This window comes from Sapajus apella, unplaced genomic scaffold (assembly GCF_009761245.1).
Source record: "Sapajus apella isolate SASKATOON/1434 unplaced genomic scaffold, GSC_monkey_1.0 scaffold122, whole genome shotgun sequence".
Classification (NCBI taxonomy): domain Eukaryota; kingdom Metazoa; phylum Chordata; class Mammalia; order Primates; family Cebidae; genus Sapajus; species Sapajus apella.
The window spans coordinates 27,668-47,209 of NW_022437062.1; the positions used below are offsets into that span (position 1 = coordinate 27,668).

General features: G+C 43.9%; 1 protein-coding gene, 1 non-coding gene and 1 pseudogene across 3 annotated transcripts in view; 1 reads left to right on the top strand and 2 right to left on the bottom strand.

The window, feature by feature from the left end:
- The window catches only part of RAD51 (RAD51 recombinase), a 38,682-nt gene extending 19,972 nt beyond the window's left edge, over positions 1-18,710 (bottom strand). Inside the window, exons 1-6 of one of the 2 annotated variants that reach the window (XM_032261125.1) lie at positions 18,684-18,710; positions 17,957-17,977; positions 14,639-14,727; positions 12,292-12,429; positions 6,262-6,379; positions 2,990-3,081 (exon numbers count right to left, since the gene is read on the bottom strand). In XM_032261125.1, the coding sequence (XP_032117016.1) occupies positions 2,990-3,081; positions 6,262-6,379; positions 12,292-12,429; positions 14,639-14,725 (435 nt within the window). In that variant the 5' untranslated portion in view covers positions 14,726-14,727; positions 17,957-17,977; positions 18,684-18,710. Of the gene's footprint in view, positions 1-2,989; positions 3,082-6,261; positions 6,380-12,291; positions 12,430-14,638; positions 14,728-17,956; positions 18,276-18,683 lie in introns of those variants that run through there. The other variant, XM_032261124.1, reaches the window with a different exon arrangement.
- LOC116538824 lies at positions 3,981-4,099 on the top strand (annotated as a pseudogene).
- Positions 14,087-14,193, bottom strand: LOC116538821. Its single transcript, XR_004263794.1, has one exon. It is a non-coding gene; the product is annotated as a U6 spliceosomal RNA (small nuclear RNA).
- Positions 18,711-19,542: the final 832 nt, after the last annotated feature.

Here is a 19,542-nt window from a genome sequence, read left to right on the forward strand (position 1 = left end):
GTCACTATCCTAGTTTAGTCTTGACCAGTTAATACTTACTCTCCACAAAATCAAGCTTAAACTTCTTACCATGCCCAAAACTTTCTGAAATAGGGTCTTGATTTTTTTTTTTTTTTTTTTTTTGAGACATAGACTGAGTCTCGCTCTGTTGCCCAGGCTGGAGAATGGTGGTGCAATCTTGGCTTATGGCAACCTTGGCCTCCTGGGCTCAAGCAATCCTCCCACCTGTACCTCCCAAGTAGCTGGCACTATAGGCACAGGCCACCACATCTGGCTAATTTTTATATTATTTGTAGAGATGGAGTTTTGTCATGTTGCCCAGGCTGGTCTCGAACTCATGAACTCAAACAATCCCCTTACTTTGCCTCCCAAAGTGCTGGGATTATAGGTATGAGCTATCATGTCCAGCTTGATGCATCTTTTTAAAGGTCATCTCCTACAACTTTTCTACACATACCCTGAACCAGGTAAATGAGCTTGCTTATTGTCTTTTCCCTATAACTTATGCCTTCCCATCCTCTGTCCATCCCATTCTGTACGGTTAATGCTTTTAATTTCCTTTCTTCCCAAATTTAGCATTCTTTGGAAGTCTGGTCCAGTATCTTTATCCATAAAGTATTTCACGGTAACTCTACGGTGAAGTTACCCCTTTTTCTTCCTTAAACAGCTAACCCATTTCCTCTATAGCATTCATTTTATATATCAGGCATGTTTCTGAACATCTATTATCTCCACTCATTCAAGCATTTTATTGTTTACTGAGTGCCAAGCACTGTCTTAAGCATTAGCAATACAACAGAAAACATGAAATGGCATGATCCCAGTCACTGGGATCCCTGACCTCCTGGCTTCAAGAGATTCTCCCCACTCAGCGTCTTGAGTAGCTAGGACCACAAGTGCACACCATCACGCTAGGTTAGTATTTTCAATTTTTTAAAAATATAGAAACAGGGTCTCACTATGTTACCCAGGCTGGTCTCAAACTCCTGGCCTCAAGCGATCCTCCCACTTTGGCTTCCCAAAGTACTGGGATTACAGGCATGAACTACCATGCCTGGTCTCTTAGGAAGTTTTAAGAGCACAATCTCTAAGGTCTGGTTTGATTCCACTATTTACTAATTAAATACAATGTATCGGGCAAATATTTAACCCACGTGTCTGTTTCCAAATCCACCCACCAATGGGAACATAAGTAAAGCAAAATGAAACTGAAGGAGTCCAGGGAAAGTTTTTTCCTAATGGAGGAGACACTAGGTTTATTTGTATACTGATGAGGATAATTTCATAGAGAAGTACAACAGAAAATGGAAAGAGTAGAGTCCTTGAGAAGGTAGCAGGAGATGGTAACCAAATCATATTGATAGAATGGGCCTTTCAGAAGAAAAGGGTCACTTTGTCCATTGTAACCTAAGATAAAAAAAGATGGGCACAAATGTAGGTGGATTTAGATTTGATGCCAAGAGGAGGTTAGGTTACTGGCTGAGAATGAGGGTTGAAGAGGAGCATAAAGATAAGAGAAGTCAAGGTATGAAATACCTAAGTGGTAAAGTACACTTAAATGGAGAAAGTAGACTTGCCAAGAAGTCTTGAATGTTAATCTAAAGTTTTGTCATCTTGAATTTTTTTTAAACAGAGTGTTGCCTCTTTGCCTAGGCTGGGGTGCAATAGCTTAATCTCAGCTCACTGCAACCTCCACCTCCCAGGTTGCAGTGCCTCAGCCTCCCAAGTAGCTGGGATTACAGACATGTGCCAGTACACCTGGCTAATTTTTTTTTTTTTTTTTTTTTTTTTTGAGACGGAGTTTCGCTCTTGTTGCCCAGGCTGGAGTGCAATGGCGCGATCTCGGCTCACCGCAACCTCCGCCTCCTGGGTTCAGGCAATTCTCCTGCCTCAGCCTCCTGAGTAGCTGGGATTACAGGCACGCGACACCATGCCCAGCTAATTTTTTGTAGCTTTAGTAGAGACGGGGTTTCACCATGTTGACCAGGATGGTCTTGATCTCTTGACCTTGTGATCCGCCCGCCTCGGCCTCCCAAAGTGCTGGGATTACAGGCTTGAGCCACCGCGCCCGGCAATTTTTTTTATTTTTAGTACAGACAGGATTTCACCATGTTGGCCAGGCTGGTATCGAACTCCTGACCTCAAGTGATCCACCCACCTCAGCCTCCCAAAGTGCTGGGATTACAGGCATAAGCCACCACGCCCCGCCTGTCATCTTGAATTTAAAGTGAAGTCAGTCAGCTTTATGGTATGATTTTTCTCCAGCAAAATCAGCTATTTGAGTACAGACACTAAGAAGACAGATGAATTTCATCTAAGGTTGGGATCTCAACTGGGTATGTAAACTGAGGCTATCTGCAAGAGAATTACTTTACTGATGAATCATAAAATCTAGAATAATAAAGAAGATGGAGGCTGTGGCTCACACCTGTAATCCCAGCACTTTGAGAGGCCAAGGCAGGCAGATCAATTGAGGCCAGGAGTTTGAAACCAGACTACCTAACATGATGAAACTCCATCTCTACTAAAAATACAAAAATTAGCCGGGCATGGTGGTAGGCACCTGTAATCCCAGCTACTCAGGAGGCTGATGAAGGAAAATCACTTGAACCGGGGAGGTGCAGGTTGGAGTGAGCCGAGATCGTGCTACTGCACTCCAGCCTGGGTGACAGAGTGAGACTCTGCCTCAAAACAAAACAAAACAAAACAAAAAAAAAAAAAAAAAAAAAAAAAAGGCGGCAAGTAAGACAGCAAAGGCCTAGTGGCAGAAAAGTATTTGAAATCAATGTGTCTGAAAGAAGATCAATGATCTGGAAGAGTTTTGACATGCAAGAATTTTGCAGTAGGAGTCTATCTTATAACTACTAACAGCTATAAGATTCTTGAGGACAGAGAAAGTATGTTTTATGGCCATCCTAACTAATGCTTGCAAATAGCAGGATTCAAGTATTGATCGCTTATTTGATGAGCTATAGCCCCAAGAGCTCACCTGGCAGGTGACAGCCAGTGTATGACAGATCTGGGTCTTCCCAGTTCGGAATTCTCCAAACATTTCTGTGATAGATCCAGTCTCAATTCCACCTAAAAGAACAATAAGAAATACCTCTCAGCATAATACAAATGTTTAGAAATGATAGTCACAATTGCTTGAACCCAGGAGGCGGAGGTTGCGGTGAGCCGAGATCGCGCCATTGCACTCCAGCCTGGGTAACAAGAGCGAAACTCCGTCTCAAAAAAAAAAAAAAAAAGAAATGATAGTCACAGAAATGTTCTTGGAGATCATCAGAAAGATGTTTACATAAATTAAAAATTTAATTTCCAACAAGCAGTAATTTTTAAAAAATGTATTTTGAGGCTAGCCATGGTGGCTCATGCCTGTAATGCCAGCACTTTAGAAAGCTGAAGTGGGTGGAGTGCCTTAATTCAGCAGTTCAAAACAAGCCTGGGCAACATTCTGAAGCCCTGTCTCTACCAAAAATATAAAAATTCGCCAGCCATGATGATGGATACCTGTAGTCCCAGCTACTCAGGAGGCTAAGGTGGGAGGATGACTTGAGCCTGGGAGGTGGAAGTTGCAGTGAGCTGAGATCACACCACTACACTCCAGCCTGGGTGACAGAGTGAGACGCTGTCTCAAAACAGATAAACAAACAAACAAACAAAAATATTTTAAAATAATTATAGATTGGCCCTGCGTGGGGGCTCACGCCTGTAATCTCAGGACTCTGAGAGGCCGAGGTGGGCAGATCACCTGAGGTCGGGAGTTCGAGACCAACCTGACCAACATGGAGAAACTAAACATGTCTACTAAAAATACACAATTAGCTGGGCATGGTGGCACATGCCTGTAATCCCAGCTACTAGGGAGGCTGAGACAGAATTGAGTTCCCAGGAAGTGGAGGTTGCAGTGAGCTGAGATCACGCCATTGCACTCCAGCCTGGGACACAAGAGTAAAACTCTTATCTCAAAAAAAATAACAGTCTACAGCCATACCAAACTCAACGCGCCCAATCTCGTCTGATCTTGGAAGCAAAGCAGGGTCAGGCCTGGTTAGTACTTAAATGGGAGACCGCCTGGGAATACTCAGTGCCGTAGGCTTTTTTAAAATGAATTTTTAAAAAAAGATTAAAATAATAATAATAATAATAATAGATTTACAGAAAGTTGCAAATAAGGCCGGGGATGGAGGTTCACACCTGTCATCCCAGCACTTTGGGAGGCAAAGGCAGAGGGATCATCTGAGGTCAGGAGTTTGAGACCAGCTAGACAACGTGGTGAAAACTTGTCTCTACTAAAAATATAAAACTTAGCTGGATGTGGTGATGGGTGCCTGTAATCCCAGCTACTCAGGAGTCTGAGGCAGGAGAATCGTTTGAACCTGGGGGGTGGAGGTTGCAGTGAGCCGAGATGGTACCACTGCATTCCAGCCTGGGTGACAGAGTGAGACTCCTTCTCAACAAAATAAAAATTTTAAAAATTAAAAAAAAAAAAAAAAAAAAAAAAACACAGGGAGGTTCTATGCACCTAGCCTTTGCCAATGTTAACATCTCGCATAATGACAGTACAGTACTGATATTAGAAAACTGACATTGGGGGCCGGGTGCAGAGGCTCACACCTTTAATCCCAACACTTTGGGGGACTGAGGCAGGCGGATCATCTGAGGTCCGGAGTTCAAGATCAACCTAGCCAACATGGTAAAACCTCATCTCTACTAAAATACAAAATTAGCCGGGCGTGGTAGCATGCGCCTGTAGTCCCAGCTACTTGGGAGATTGAGGCAGAAGAATCGCTTGAACCCAAGCAGCAGAGGTTTCAGTGTACTGAGATCACACCACTGCACTCCAGCCTGGGTAACAGAGCGAGACTCAAAAAAAAAAAAAAAAGAAAGAAAGAAAACTGGCTGGGCACAGTGGTTCACGCCTGTAATCCCAGCACTTTGGGAGGCTGAGGCAGATAGATCACAAGGTCAGGAGATCAAGACCATCCTGGCCAACGTGATGAAACCCCGTCTCTACTAAAAATACAAAAATTAGCTGGGCGTGGTGGTGCACGCTTATAATCCCAGCTACTTGGGAGGCTGAGGCAGGATAATCGCTTGAACCAGGTAGTAGGAGGTTGCAGTGAGCCAAGATCGTGCCACTGCGCTTCAGCCTGGTGACCAAGTGAGACTCTATCTCAAAAAAAAAAAAAAAAGAAAAGAAAAGAAAACTGACGTTGGACTGGGTAAGGTGGCTTAAGCCTGTAATTCCAGCACTTTGGGAGGCTAAGACAGGGAGATGGCTTGAGCTCAGGATTCTGAGACCAGCCTGGGCAACACAGTGAAGCCCTACTTCAAAAAAACACAAAAGAAAAGAAAAAGAAAATTAGCCAGGTAGTAAATGAGTATAGTGCTAGCCCTGGGGAGACTGAGGCTAGAGGATTCACTTGAGTCCAGGAAGCAGAGGTTGCTGTCAGCTGAGACCATGCCACTGCATTCCAGCCTGGGTGTCAGAGTAAGACCCTGTCTCAAAAATAAATAAACAATTTTTTTTTTTTTAAATAAGGTTAAAAGCTTTATAGTTTTCCTTAAAGTCTTGAAGATTAGTGTGTACTACACAATGAGTAGTATTCAAACATGGAATGCTTTAACCATTGATAAGGTTTTCAACCTTGTGATAGAGTAGGTGAAAATTATAGTTACTTAAGCAAAGGGCGCTTACTCTCTTAATGTAACATTAAATGGAGACTAAATTATTTAATTTGCAGATAATTTTAGAACTCCATAAATAAGGTCCCAACTTGCAGCAGTCTTACTTCTTCAATGTAGACACTTCCTTTATCTCTCTTTCTTTTTTTATTTTTATTTTTTTTTTTGGAGACAGAGTTTACTCTTATTGCCCACGCTGGAATGCAACAGGATGATCTTGGCTCACCGAAACCTCCACCTCCCAGGTTCAAGTGATTCTCCTGCCTTAGCCCCCCGAGTAGCTGGGATTATGTAATAGGCATGCACCACCACTCCTGGCTAATTTTATATTTTTAGTAGAGGTGGGGTTTCTCCATGTTGGTCAGGCTGGTCTCAAACTCCCGACCTCGGGTGATCTGCCCACGTCAACCTCCCAAAGTGCTGGGATTATAGGCGTGAGCCACCTCAACCAGCCTTCCTTTATCTCTTAATCATACCTAACAAGTAAATGCTACCCAAATATTTCAGTTTTTATCTATAACCTGGAAGCTTTCCTAACTAGGGTTCACAACATAGGATAAGGGATTACTATACCTTGAAGTAGTTTGTCAAGCTCTTTAGAGCCAGTAGTAATCTGTATGATCTCTGACCGCCTTTGGTGGAATTCAGTTGCAGTGGTGAAACCCATTGGAACTAATTTGGCTGCTTCAGCCTGGGAAAAATAAGAAATGTTAAATCAACAAAACAATATTCCTTACCAGAGTGATCTAAAGGGCTATAATGTGAGAGTGTGTGTGTGTGTGTGTGTGTGTGTGTGTGTGTGTGTGTGTATATGTATATATATATACATATATACATATATACACATATACACTAGTAAAACAAGAATCAGGTATACAATGGGAAGAGAAAACATCTAACAAAAATACCAGGCCGAGTTCTATTTAGAAAATCATAGGCCAGGCGCGGTGGCTCACGCCTATAATTCCAGCACTTTGGGAGGCCGAGGCGGGTGGATCACGAGGTCAAGAGATCGAGACCATCCTGGTCAACATGGTTGAAACCCCGTCTCTACTAAAACTACAAAAAATTAGCTGGGCATGGTGGTGCGTGCCTATAATCCCAGCTGCTGAGGAGGCTGAGGCAGGAGAATTGCCTGAACCCAGGAGGCGGAGGTTGCGGTGAACCGAGATTGCGCCATTGCACTCCAGCCTGGGTAACAAGAGCGAAACTCTGTCTCAAAAAAAAAAAAGAAAAAAAAGAAAATCATAAAAAATGGCTGGGCGCAGTGGCTCACGCCTGTAATCCCAGCACTTTGGGAGGCTGAGGTGGGTGAATCATGAGGTCAGGAGTTCGAGATCAGCCTGACCAAGATGGTGAAACCCCGTCTCTACCAAAAATACAAAAAATTAGCCGGGCATGGTGGCACACGCCTGTACTCCCAGCTACTTGGGAGGCTGAGGCAGGAGAATCACTTGAACCTCCCACAGGAGGTGGAGATTGCAGTGAGCCAAGATAGCACCACTGCACTCCAGCCTGGGCACCAGAGCGAGATTCTGTCTAAAAAAAAAGAAAGAATGTCCAAAAAAAAGGATAATCTAATTCACAGACTCCATGAAGATCAATTCTTTAATTGCCAATTCAAGGTAATATATTAATATAGTTTTAAAAACTATTATAGGCCGGGCACGGTGGCTCAAGCCTGTAATCCCAGCACTTTGGGAGGCCGAGGCGGGTGGATCACGAGGTCAAGAGATCGAGACCATCCTGGTCAACATGGTGAAACCCCGTCTCTACTAAAAATACAAAACATTAGCTGGGCATGGTGGTGCATGCCTGTAATCCCAGCTACTCAGGAGGCTGAGGCAGGAGAATTGCCTGAACCCAGGAGGCGGAGGTTGCGGTGAGCCGAGATTGCGCCATTGCACTCCAGCCTGGGTAAAATGAGAAAAAATCCCTCTCAAAAAAAAAAAAAAAAAAAAAAAAAAAAAAAACCATTATAGATCCATATATATGTGTTTTGTCCAATTTATAACAAAAATAACAATACAGTACACATTCATTTCCTGCTCCATCAACCACTCTATCTCTTAACTTCCTACTTTGTAAAATGAGGACATTTGCCCTTTCATCTATTCTCTCTCCATGGCTACTTCCCCACCTCAATCAGCTGTACCTTTTTTTTCACACTGTCTGGTTGAGAACATTCACTTCCTATTTTGTAATTATAAATAAGTGTTCTATAATAGCACTATAGGTTAATTCTAAAATTGAAAAATAAATGCACTCACAAATATGCAAAAATAAAGCCACACACTCCTAAATAACTAAAAAGTCTAAGAAATGACAGGGGAGGCCGGGCGCGGTGGCCCACACCTATAATCCCAGCACTTTCGGAGGCCGAGGCGGGTGAATCACGAGGTCAAGAGATCGAGACCATCCTGGTCAACATGGTGAAACCCTGTCTCTACTAAAAATACAAAAATTAGCTGGGCATGGTGGCACGCGCCTTAGTCCCAGCTACTAGGGGAGGCCGAGGCGGGAGAATTGCTTGAACCCAGGAGGCGGTGGTTGCGGTGAGCCGAGATCCCACCATTGCACTCCAGCCTGGGTAACAAGAGTGAAACTCTGTCTCAAAAAAAAAAAAAAAAAGAAATGACAGGGGAAATCAGAAAATACTTTTGCAATGAATGAAAATGAAGATATATTGAAACTTATGGGATCCAACAAAAGCAGTGCTTAAAGAGAAATTCATAGCTATATTAGAGAAGAAAGCTGGGTGTGGCGGCTCACGCCTGTAATCCCAGCACTTTGGGAGGTCAAGGTGGCTGGATTGCTGGAAGCCACAAGTTTGAGACAGCCTGAGCAACAAAGTGGGACCCTGTCTCTAAAAATGTTTTAAAATTAGAAGGCCATGGTGCTGGGTACCTGTGGTCCTAGCTACTTGAGAGGCTGGTGAAAGGTTTGTTTGAGCCAGGAGCTGGGAGGCTGTGGTGAGCTATGATCACACCACTGCACTCCAACGTAGATGACAGAACAAAATTCTGCCTCTAAAAACAAAAAAGATAAATCATAACCTAACCTTCCAAAGAACAAAGAAAACAAAGCGAGCAGAAGAATAGAAATAATACAGGTTAGGCTAGAAACTACTGAGTAGAGGAGAGAATAATACAGAAAAATCAATGAACCCGGCCAGGCATGGTGGCTCATGCTTGTAAGCACAGCACTTTGGAAGGCCGAGGTGGGCAGATCATGAGGTCAAGAGATCGAGACCATCCTGGCCAACATGGTGAAGCCCCGTCTCTGCTAAAATACAAAAATTAGATGGGCATGGTGGCATGCGCCTGTAGTCCCAGCTACTCGGGAGGCTGAGGCAGGAGAATTGCTTGAACCTGGGAGGTGGAGGTTGCAATGAGCCGAGATTTCGCCACTGCACTCCAGCCTGGCACCTGGCAAAAGAGCAAGACTCTGTCTCCAAAACAAACAAACAGACAAAAAAAATCGATGAACACAAAAGCTAGTTCTTTGAAAATATCAAAAAAATTGACAAGCTTTCAGCTGCACTAACCAAGAAAAAAAGAAAAGACTCAAATTACTAAAATCAAGAATGAAACAGAGGACACTACTACTGACCTTATGGAAATAAAAAGTAGTACAAGGAAACCCTTTGATCTCAATAAGTTAGATAACTTAGATGAAATAAGCAAATTCATAGAAAGCTAAACTACCAAAACTCACTCAAGAAAATCTAAATAGACTCATAGAAAGTAAAAAGATTAAACTTTTATGATTTTAAAATTTTCCATGAAAAAAAAATCAACAAACAGCTGAAAAATCAATGCAAATTTATTCTCTAAACTTTTCTATATACTTAATATTTCATTTAAAAATTCATTGCAGGGCCATGTGCAGTAGCTAATGCCTGTAATTCTAGTACTTTGGGAGGCCGAGGTGGGCGGACTACCTGAGGCCAGGGTTTTGAGACTAGCCTGGTCGATTCATATACTCACTGTCAATTCAGTGCAAAAAACACATACTAGACACTTACTCTGCATAAAACATAGTCCTAGGGACTTCGAAGGATATGGAGAAAAAGATGAACTGATTCTTACCTTCACAGGGCTTACAATTTAATCAGGAAGATAAGCTATACAAAATAACTAAAGTACAAGTAGATGTGATAGGTAACATATGTATTAACAAAATAGGCATGGGAACTCAGGGAATACAGACTACTTCTTTTGGCGAAAAACAGAAGGAGAATGTAGCAGCAAAGACAAAAGTGGTAGAAATGGTCAAGCTAGCGGCATGTACCTGTCATCCAAACTATTCAAGGGGCTGAGGAGAATTCCTTGAGCTTCGCAGTTTGAAGCTGCAATCAGCTATGATCATGCCGTTGCACTCCAGCCTGGGCAAAGGGTCAGACTCTGTCTCTCTCACTTTTTTTTTTTTAAAAGGTGGGCGCAGTGGTTGGCACCCATAATCTCAACACTTTGGGAGGCTGAGGCGGGTGGACTGCTTGAGGCCAGGAGTTTGAGACCAGTCTGGGGAACATGGTGAAATCCTGTCTCTAATAAAAGTACAAAAATTAGCCAGGTGTGGTGGTGGGCACCTGTAATCCCAGCTACTCGGGAGGCTGAGGTAGGACAACCACCTGAACCCGGGAAGCAGAGGTTGCAATGAGCTGAGCAGAGATGGCACCATTGCACTCCAGCCTAGGTGACAGAGCGAGACTCTGTGTCCAAAAAAAAAAAACCAGGTGCGGTGGCTCACTCCTGTAATCCCAGCACTCTGGGAGGCTGAGGCAGGCAGATTACCCTAGGTCAGGAGTGAGACCAGCCTGACCAACATGGAGAAACCCCATCTCTACTAAAAATACAAAAAATTAGCCGGGCGTGGTGGTGCGTGCCTGTAATCCCAGCTACTCGGGAGGCTGAGGCAGGAGAATCGCCTGAACCCAGGAGACGGAGGTTGCAGTGAGGTGAGATCGCGCCATTGCACTCCAGCCTGGGTAACAAGAGCGAAACTCTGTCTCATATTTTTTTTTTTTTTGGGGCGGAGGCTCGCTCTTGTTACCCAGGCTGGAGTGCAATGGCGCGATCTCGGCTCACCGCAACCTCCGCCTCCTGGGTTCAGGCAATTCTCCTGCCTCAGCCTCCTGAGTAGCTGGGATTACAGGCACACGCCACCATGCCCAGCTAATTTTTTTGTATTTTTAGTAGAGACGGGGTTTCACCATGTTGACCAGGATGGTCTCGATCTCTTGACCTCGTGATCCACCCGCCTCGGCCTCCCAAAGTGCTGGGATTATAGGCTTGAGCCACCGCGCCCGGCCAAAATATATATATATTTTTAAGATGGGGTTTCACCATGATGGCCAGGCTGGTCTTGAACTCCTGACCTCAGATGATCCACCCACCTCAGCCTCTCAAAGCGCTAGAATTACAGGCGTGAGCCACCGTGCCCGGCCAAAAATAAATTTTTTAAAAAAGGAAAACAAACAATATAATCATAATTTTTACAGAACAGAAACTAACATAAAATATCTAAAAGTGAAGACACGTATGTCTATATCATTTTGCGTCTCAAACCTCATATTCTAGGTTTGTAATTTTGTGTTCATAGAAGCCTAGAACTGACTTGATTTCTGAACCCAAGATCTCACAAGGCAAAAGTAAAGATCCTGTTAGCATTTGTTCATTAACAAAAACTGATGCCCAAAAAGTGATAACAGAAAGACTTTAGGGGCTCCTACTGGCTTAGTCAATATCACAATCTTTTTTTTTTTTTTTTCTCTTTGGTATTTTTAGTAGAGACGGGGGTTTCACCATCTTGAGTAGGCTGGTCTTGATCTCCTGACCTTGTGATCCACCCGCCTCGGCCTTCCAAAGTACCAGGATTACAGACATGAGCCACCACACGCAGCCATCAATATCACAATCGTTTAACAAAATTACTATGTTAGGAACTCAGAACTCTTATTTCCGATTAACCAACCACTTCAACAAATACTCATTTGAGTAATCCAATAAATTTCTCTAACGTTAATAGTAATTGATATTTAAAAATACAATTATATAAATAAATATTTGCTTTATATTATACAAAATGTCAAGGGCAAAGGTAGCAAAACTGTATAACTATATAAATACTGAAGGAATAAGTTCATAAAACAAAATGTAACCATGGGGAACTATGGATATTAAAGAACTACATGAAGCTACAAAAATAAATAGGCCAGGCGCAGTGACTCACACCTGTAATCCCAGCACTTTGGGAGGCTGAGACAGGTGAATCGCCTGAGCTCGGGTGTTCAAGACTAGCCCAGCATGATGGCATGTGCCTGTAGTCCCAGGTACTTGGGAGGCTGAGGTGAAAGGATCTCTTGAGCTTGGGAGGCGAAGGCTGCAGTGAGCTGAGATGGCACCACTGCACTCCATCCAACCTGGATGAGAGAGCGAGAACATGTCTCCACAACAAAAAAAGAAACAGAGGTAACAGTCACCCCTGGAAAGGAAAACAAGATAACAGAAGAATGAGAGATGGAAGGAAGAAGTCTTTCACTACATTTCCTTTTGTACTATTCCCGCTAATACCTCCCTTGGTCAAATAAGCAGTACTTACCAGAATTTTATCAGCTTTGGCTTCACTAATTCCCTTAATATTTATTAGCTCCTTCTTTGGTGCATAGGCAACAGCCTCCACAGTATGGAATCCAGCTTCTTCCAATTTTTTCACATCATTGGCATTTATGCCACACTGCTGCAAATGAAGAAAACCATAAATAAATTTAAGCTTTAGTTCTCTAATCTAACACAGATGATATGTGTCCTACATACTTCACAGAGGTGCATAAAGACTTATAATACAACTGTCCCTAAATCCTGGGGTGGGGAGATGGGAAGTTGCTTCCAGAACCCCGAGTAGATAATAAAATCCAAGAATGCTCAAGTACCTTATATAAAATGGCATATTATCTGCATATAGCCTATGGACATCCTCCTGTATACCTTTTTTTTTAATATGAAGTTGATTGAATTTTTCATATGTAGTTTGTTCAATTTCCTGATGCAGAATCCAGGGATATAGGGAGCCTACTGTATTATATGCAAAAGCTGAAAAATGAGCCCTATGTATGAGGTACTAAATAACAAAGTAACAACTTTTTCATCATCAAAATCAGTAATTTTAAACTAGCACTATGCCATGTATATTAAAAAGAATTCTTGGCTGGGCGCGGTGGCTCACGCCTGTAATCCCAGCACTTTGGGAGGCCTAGGTGGGCGGATCACGAGGTCAAGAGATCAAGACCATCCTGGCCAACACGGTGAAACCCCGTCTCTACTAAAAATACAAAAATTAGCCGAGCGTGGTGGCACACGCCTGTGGTCCCAGCTACTCGGGAGGCTGAGGCAGACGAATCACTTGAACCCAGGAGGCGGAGGTTGCAGTGAGCGGGGATTGCACCACTGCACTCCAGCCTGGTGACAGAGCAAGACTCCGTCTCAAAAAAAAAAAAAAAAAAGAGTGAGGAAAACTGAGGCCGGGCACGGTGGCTCATGCCTGTAATCCTAGCACTTTGGGAGGCTGAGGTGGATCACCTGAGGTCAGGAGTTCAAGACCAGCCTGGCCATCATGGAGAAACGCCATCTTTAAAAAATAAAAATAAAAATAAATAAAATAAAAAAAGAGTGAGGAAAACTACTTTTTGTCAGAGACTTTTATACCACTTCTCAAAACAAACCACCAAAGATACCTCTTTCTTCCTATATTCAAGTCGGCTTTGGTTTCATTCGCCACCCAAAACCATAATTTGTGAGAAAACATGAGTTAGTAGGGAAATGTGGATGTATTTGGGGTTTGGGAGAATTTACAAGAGGAAAGCTTGCCAACAGAAGCCATGTCTGCTATGAATATTTAGGCGATAAGCAATATGCATGTGTTAGTATAAGGACGTTCATGGCACCAAAAGTTATGACTCTGAACTTTCAAATGTTTATCACAAATCAATTTAAGGAACTTCTTGAATTTTTTTTTTTAAATAAGCCTTTTGCACTCCTAACTTCTAGAGTCTTGAAGATTAGTTGGCGATGGGAAATATGCATAAAGAGAAGAATCAAGTCTTTCTCTGCTTTCCCCCCTACCTATCTCAGCCCGAAGCAGCTGCACTCACAGGGCATTCTCTATATAATGGGCAGAAACAGAGTAAGGCCTCAGCTCTGGTGCTTAATGTTCTTGTGCAGAATCCTGAATTGGAGCTTGTCTCTTATACTATAACAACCCCATACCCTTCTCCCTGCCAATGACAGCTCACAGCATAATCTAGATCAATGAAGAGATGGTCCTCCCCTCTCTTCCTTGCACAACTGGTCCAGGCCACTGTAATTCCCGGAACAGCACTTCCTTTTTTTTTTTTTTTTTAAATACTGACTGTTTCACAAATTTGCATGTCATCCTTGGGCAGGGACCATGCTAATCTTCTCTGCTTGGTTCCAATTCTAGTATATGTGCTGTCAAAGTCAGCACAGCACTTTCATACTTAGCGCAAATAGCACAGGATGCTTTGGCCAGGCATGATGGCTCATGCCTGTAATCCTAGTACTTTGGGAGGTTGAGGCTAGGAGTTCAAGACCAACCTGGCCAACACAGTAAGACCCATTTCTTAAAAACAACCCAAAAAACAGCACAGAGATTCCACCATGGGATCCTAGGCCTTAGTTGCTGACAGTCCAGCTCTCAAAAATAAAAATGATAAAGTAGGAAGAGAATTGTTAACAAAGGAAGACGCCCTGTTGGACGTATTTAGCAACAATCTTCAGCTTTTCCACAAGATTCTTGACAACATTTCTGAAAAGTCTAATCTGGGTCTTGATCTTGGTAGTAAACCTATAGTTTATGTAAAGATTGTAATACTTTCCTCTAGATAGAAGAATCTAGTATATAATTCCAAAATTAGCAACTCAGCACATACCTCTAACCGTGAAACAGGTTGTGGGCCAAAGCTTTCTTCTTCCACTGAAGTATCTGCATTTGCTTCAAGCTGCATCTGCATTGCCATTACTGAAAAATACAAATGCTTATCAGTATAAACACTAGAGAAATAAGGTGCATCTATCTCTTCATCTTCTATCTAGCTAGTTGTATCGGAAAGACTTTAGGAAGAGCCAAGGCCATTCTCTTATTATGCCTCCCTGTTCTCCTGCTTTATAGTCCTCGAGTGTGGAGGCCTTGCTTATAGCCATTACTGGAAATAGTGAAGAAAAAAAAAAAAAAAGAGAGTGGAGGCCAAGTCTTTTTTATTTCTGTATACCCCATTATACATTATAAATGTGTTTGCAGACAAATACTGCATGATCTCACTCATATGCACAATCTGAAAAAGTTGATCTTGGCCGGGCGCAGCGGCTCATGCCTGTAATCCCAGCACTTTGGGAGGCCGAGGTGGGCAAATCACAAGGTCAAGAGATCAAAACCATCCTAGTCAACATGGTGAAACCCTGTCTCTACTAAAAATACAAAAATTAGCTGGGTGTGGTGGTATGAGCCTGTAATCTCAGCTACTCAGGAGGCTGAGGCAGGAGAATGGCTTGAACCTGAGAGGAGGAGATTGCAGTGAACTGAGATCATGCCACTGCACTCCAGCCTGGCAATAGAGCAAGACTGTGTCTTAAAAAAAAAAAAAAAAGTTGATCACATACAAGGAGCAAATAGAAGACTGGTAACCAGGGACTGAGAACACAGCCGTTAGAGGGGCAGTGGGAAGGAGAGAGGTTGGTCAACAGGCACAAAGTTTCAGTTAGACAAGAGGAATAAATTCTAGTGTTCTATTTCATTCACAGCTGGGTGACTACAATGCACAGTAATGTAATGTATACTTCAAAATAACCAGAAAGAGTATTTTGAATGTTCTCACCACAAAGAGAAATGACAAGCGTTTGAACTGAATTGATTTGATCATTCATTATACAATGTACATATGTATTGAAATATCACCTTGGCTGGTACTGTGGCTCACACCTGTAATCCCAGCATTTTGGGAGGCTGAGGTAGGCGGATTTCCTCTAAAAATTAAAAAAATTAGCTGAGCTTGGTGGCACACGCCTGTAATCCCAGCTACTTGGGAGGCTGAGGCAGGAGAATTGCTTGAGCCCAGGAGGTGGAGGCTGCAGTAAGCTGAGATCATACCGCTGCACTCCAGCCTGGGCAACAGAGCAAGACTTTGACTCAAAAAAAAAAAAAAAGAAAAAAAAGAAAGAAAAGAAAAAGAATTACTTCAACGCTACTTATTCATTTATTTATTTAGAGATTGAATTTCCCACTTGTTACCCACAACCTCCACCTCCTGGGTTCAAGCGCTTCTCCTGCTTCAGCCTCCCAAGTAGCTAGGATTACAGGCGCACGCCACCACACCTGGCTAATTTTTGTATTTTTAATAGAGATGGGGTTTCACTATGTTGGCTAGGCTAGTCTCGAACTCCTGACCTCAGGTGACCCATCCACCTCAGCCTCCCAAAGTGCTGGGATTACAGGCATGAGCCACTACTGCACCCAGCCAAGAATCACATCAGTGCAATTTAAATATTTCCCTTCATAATTTATGAATACAGTACTGCAGAATAATGGGGAAGGGACGGTTTTTTTCAATTTAAGTAGTGCTGGGTTGATTGAATAGCCTTAGAGAGAAAAATGAACTTTGTCCCTTTCTCATACTACAGACAAAAATCAATTTCTCATTTATTAATAGATTCCACCCAATCTAAATGTAAGCGATAAATCAAAGTTTTCAGAATATAGGATAATATTTTCACACCCTTGGGACAGAAAAAGTTTTCATGAAGTTGGATATATAATGCACTAGCCAAAGAGGAAAGGCTGAAAACTGAACTACATTTATTTTTTATTTTATTTATTTATTTATTTATTTTGAGACAGAGTCTGGCTCTGTTGCCCAGGCTGGAGTGCAGTGGCTCGATCTCGGCTCACTGCAACCTCCACCTTTGGGGTTCTTGGTCTTGAATTCCTGACCTGGTCATCCACCTCAGCCTCCCAAACTGCTGGGATTACAGGCATGAGCCATGGCGCCTGGCCTGACTACATTCAAATTCAGCACCTCTATTCATCCAAGGACACTACTAAGAGAATGGTAAGTCAAACTGCAGCAGAGGAGAAAACATTTAGCACAAACATCGCTGAGGCCTGATAACCAGAATATAAAGAACTTCAAATCAGTAAAAGACAATTCAACAGAAAATGAGGCAAGAGATTTTAACAAGCACATCACAGAAGATATCCAAATGGCCAAAAACACATGAAGAAATGCCCAACCTAATCAGTAATCAGGAAAATCAAAATCATAATGAGACATTACTGTGTACCCAGCAAAAGAGTTAAAATTTAATAAGACTGAAAAATATCGTATTGGCAACCATGTGAAACAATAACACTCCTGATATATTTGTATATAAAATTCAAAAACAAGGGACATAATCGCATTAGAAACCAGTATGCAGTGCCTCACAATGTAATCCCAGCACTTTGGGAGGCCGAGGCGGATGGATAACCTGAGGTCAGGAGTTCGAGACCAACTTGACCAACATGGTCAATAGAACCCCCGTCTCTACAAAAAATACAAAAAATTAGCCGGGCGTGGTGGCGCGCGCCTGTAATTCCAGCTACTTGGGAGGCTGAGGCAGGAGAAGCGCTTGAACCCAGGAGGCGGAGGTTGCAGTGGGCCGTGCTCGGGCCACTGCACTCCAGCCTGGACGACAGAGGGTGACATCATCTCAAAAAAACACAAACAAAAACAAAACAAAACAAAACACCCAAACCTCACTTGAGAACATTCTCTAGGCGTCACGTAAATGGTTTTCTGCATCAAATGACATTTTTTTTTTTTTTGGCAATTGGAGGTTGAGTACTTTCTAAGCAACCTCCAACTTTCCATTATACCGTGCTGTAATGGAAAGACCAGGAATCCGGAAGCCCTGGCGATGATATCAAACAGCTGTGGCTACACGGCTCTGCTCTCGGACTCCTCGACCAAGCCCATAAAATGGGTGTTGGCAATGACGTTTCTACTGTTTCTCCCCTAGCTCTAAAGCCTGGGGTCCACTGTGTTTTCGCCCCAGCAGCTGAGGGTCGGTCGGGCGCCGACACGCCCTGCCACGTCCAGGTTTCACACTGCGCGCGAAGGCCCCACCAGCCGCCGCTGAGTAACGAGCCGGCTCGCACCCAGGTGGACGAGCACGAGCCGCGGCTGTGGAGGCCCCGGCCTGCGCCTCACACTCACCTCGGCCCGCAGCGCTGCTCGCTCCAACTTCAGCCTGTGGGCCTAGCACGCGCGCGACCCGCGCGGACCCCAACGCCCCTAGGTTGCGCCCCACTTCTCTACTCGCTTGCCGCAGCCTTCTGCGCACAACCCAGGCGAGTTTCAGCTCCCAGCTGCGCGCCTCGGCAAGCGCTGCGCTCTCGTTAGGGATCGGTCTCTGGCTGCTGTCTGCCCTCTGCCAGCAGCTTTCAGAATTCCCGCCAAAGCTTCTCGGCCGGGGGTCACGCCCGCGTCGGCGTAACGTCTCCCCGCCTCCTGGATCCGCCTTCTCACCGCTTCAGCCCTGCGCCCCAGGGCAAGACGGGATCGCGAGAGCTCGAACTTACGCGAGGTTACGGACCGCCCTCTTCCCTTTTTGCACGAGGACTAATTCAAACGTTATGCCGGACGCAGTGACTCACGCCTGTAGTCCCAGCTACTCGGGACGTAGAGGCGAGAGAACCACCTGAGCCTGGGAGTTCGAGGCCAACCACAGCAACGCCCCTACTCCTACCACAGTCCCTCGCGGGTGGGGCGTGGGTTGAGGGGGTCGGGGAGGAAGACTTATCCGAGTTGCCGTTTTATCTTTTTACTTTTTTTATTTTTTTCTCTCAGGTGTCTACAGAAACCGTTTTATGTTTACCAGATCAAAGACTACAACTCCCAAGAGGTAACGCGTCGGCTCGGGACTGCATCTCCCGGCATGCACCTCCTGCGGGCCCGCGGCTACCTACCTTCATCCCTGAGCCTTAGATCTTTTGTGGTTTGTTTTCCGCAGTGTCTGAACGTCGGCTTTTGGCACTTAGGGTCGCTCTGAGCCTCCGACTCACATTCCTGGAGCCGGGTGCTTTCCAGGCCTCATGAAGGTGAAGGAGCTGAGGAAGCTCGAGAAGATGGATATTATTGGGAAATGGAGCTAGCGGACTGGAGAGAGAAATAGCTGGAATATTCGTCAGTTTGTGGTGCTTTACTGGAGATTTGCAGGACTTCAGAGGAAGAAGGCATTGAATTTGATAACCTAAACAGTATTGTGGTTTACCAAAAAGTTCTGACCCTTGATTCCGGTTTTAAAAGCTGAGTAGGGCCGGGCGCGGAGGCTCACGCCAGTAATCCCAGCACTTTAGGAGCCACCTCACCTGACCTTATTTATTATTATTATTTTTTTTAATGAGACAGCATCTCGTCCTGTTGTCCAAGTTGACTTTGAACTCCTGGCCTCAAGTGATCCTCCCACCTGAGCCTGCCAAAGTGTTGGGATTACAGGTGTGAACCATTGCAACGGCCTTATTACTACTTCATATTTGTGGAGTGCTTTAAAGTTGACGAAGTTTTTAGTTAATCCTCGAACTATTACCTTGTGGCATTGGAGGATAGATTTCAGGAGAGTGAAAGCGAAAAGGAAGCTCTTGCAATATTTCAGGCAAGAGATTTGAATTAGATTCCAATTCTACCTTTTGGCACCAGGGACTGGTTTTGTGAAAGACAATTTTCCACAGGGTTCGGGGGGGGGGGGTGGCTGTGGGGCAGAGGATGGTAACGGGATGAAACTGCTGCACTGCAAGATCATC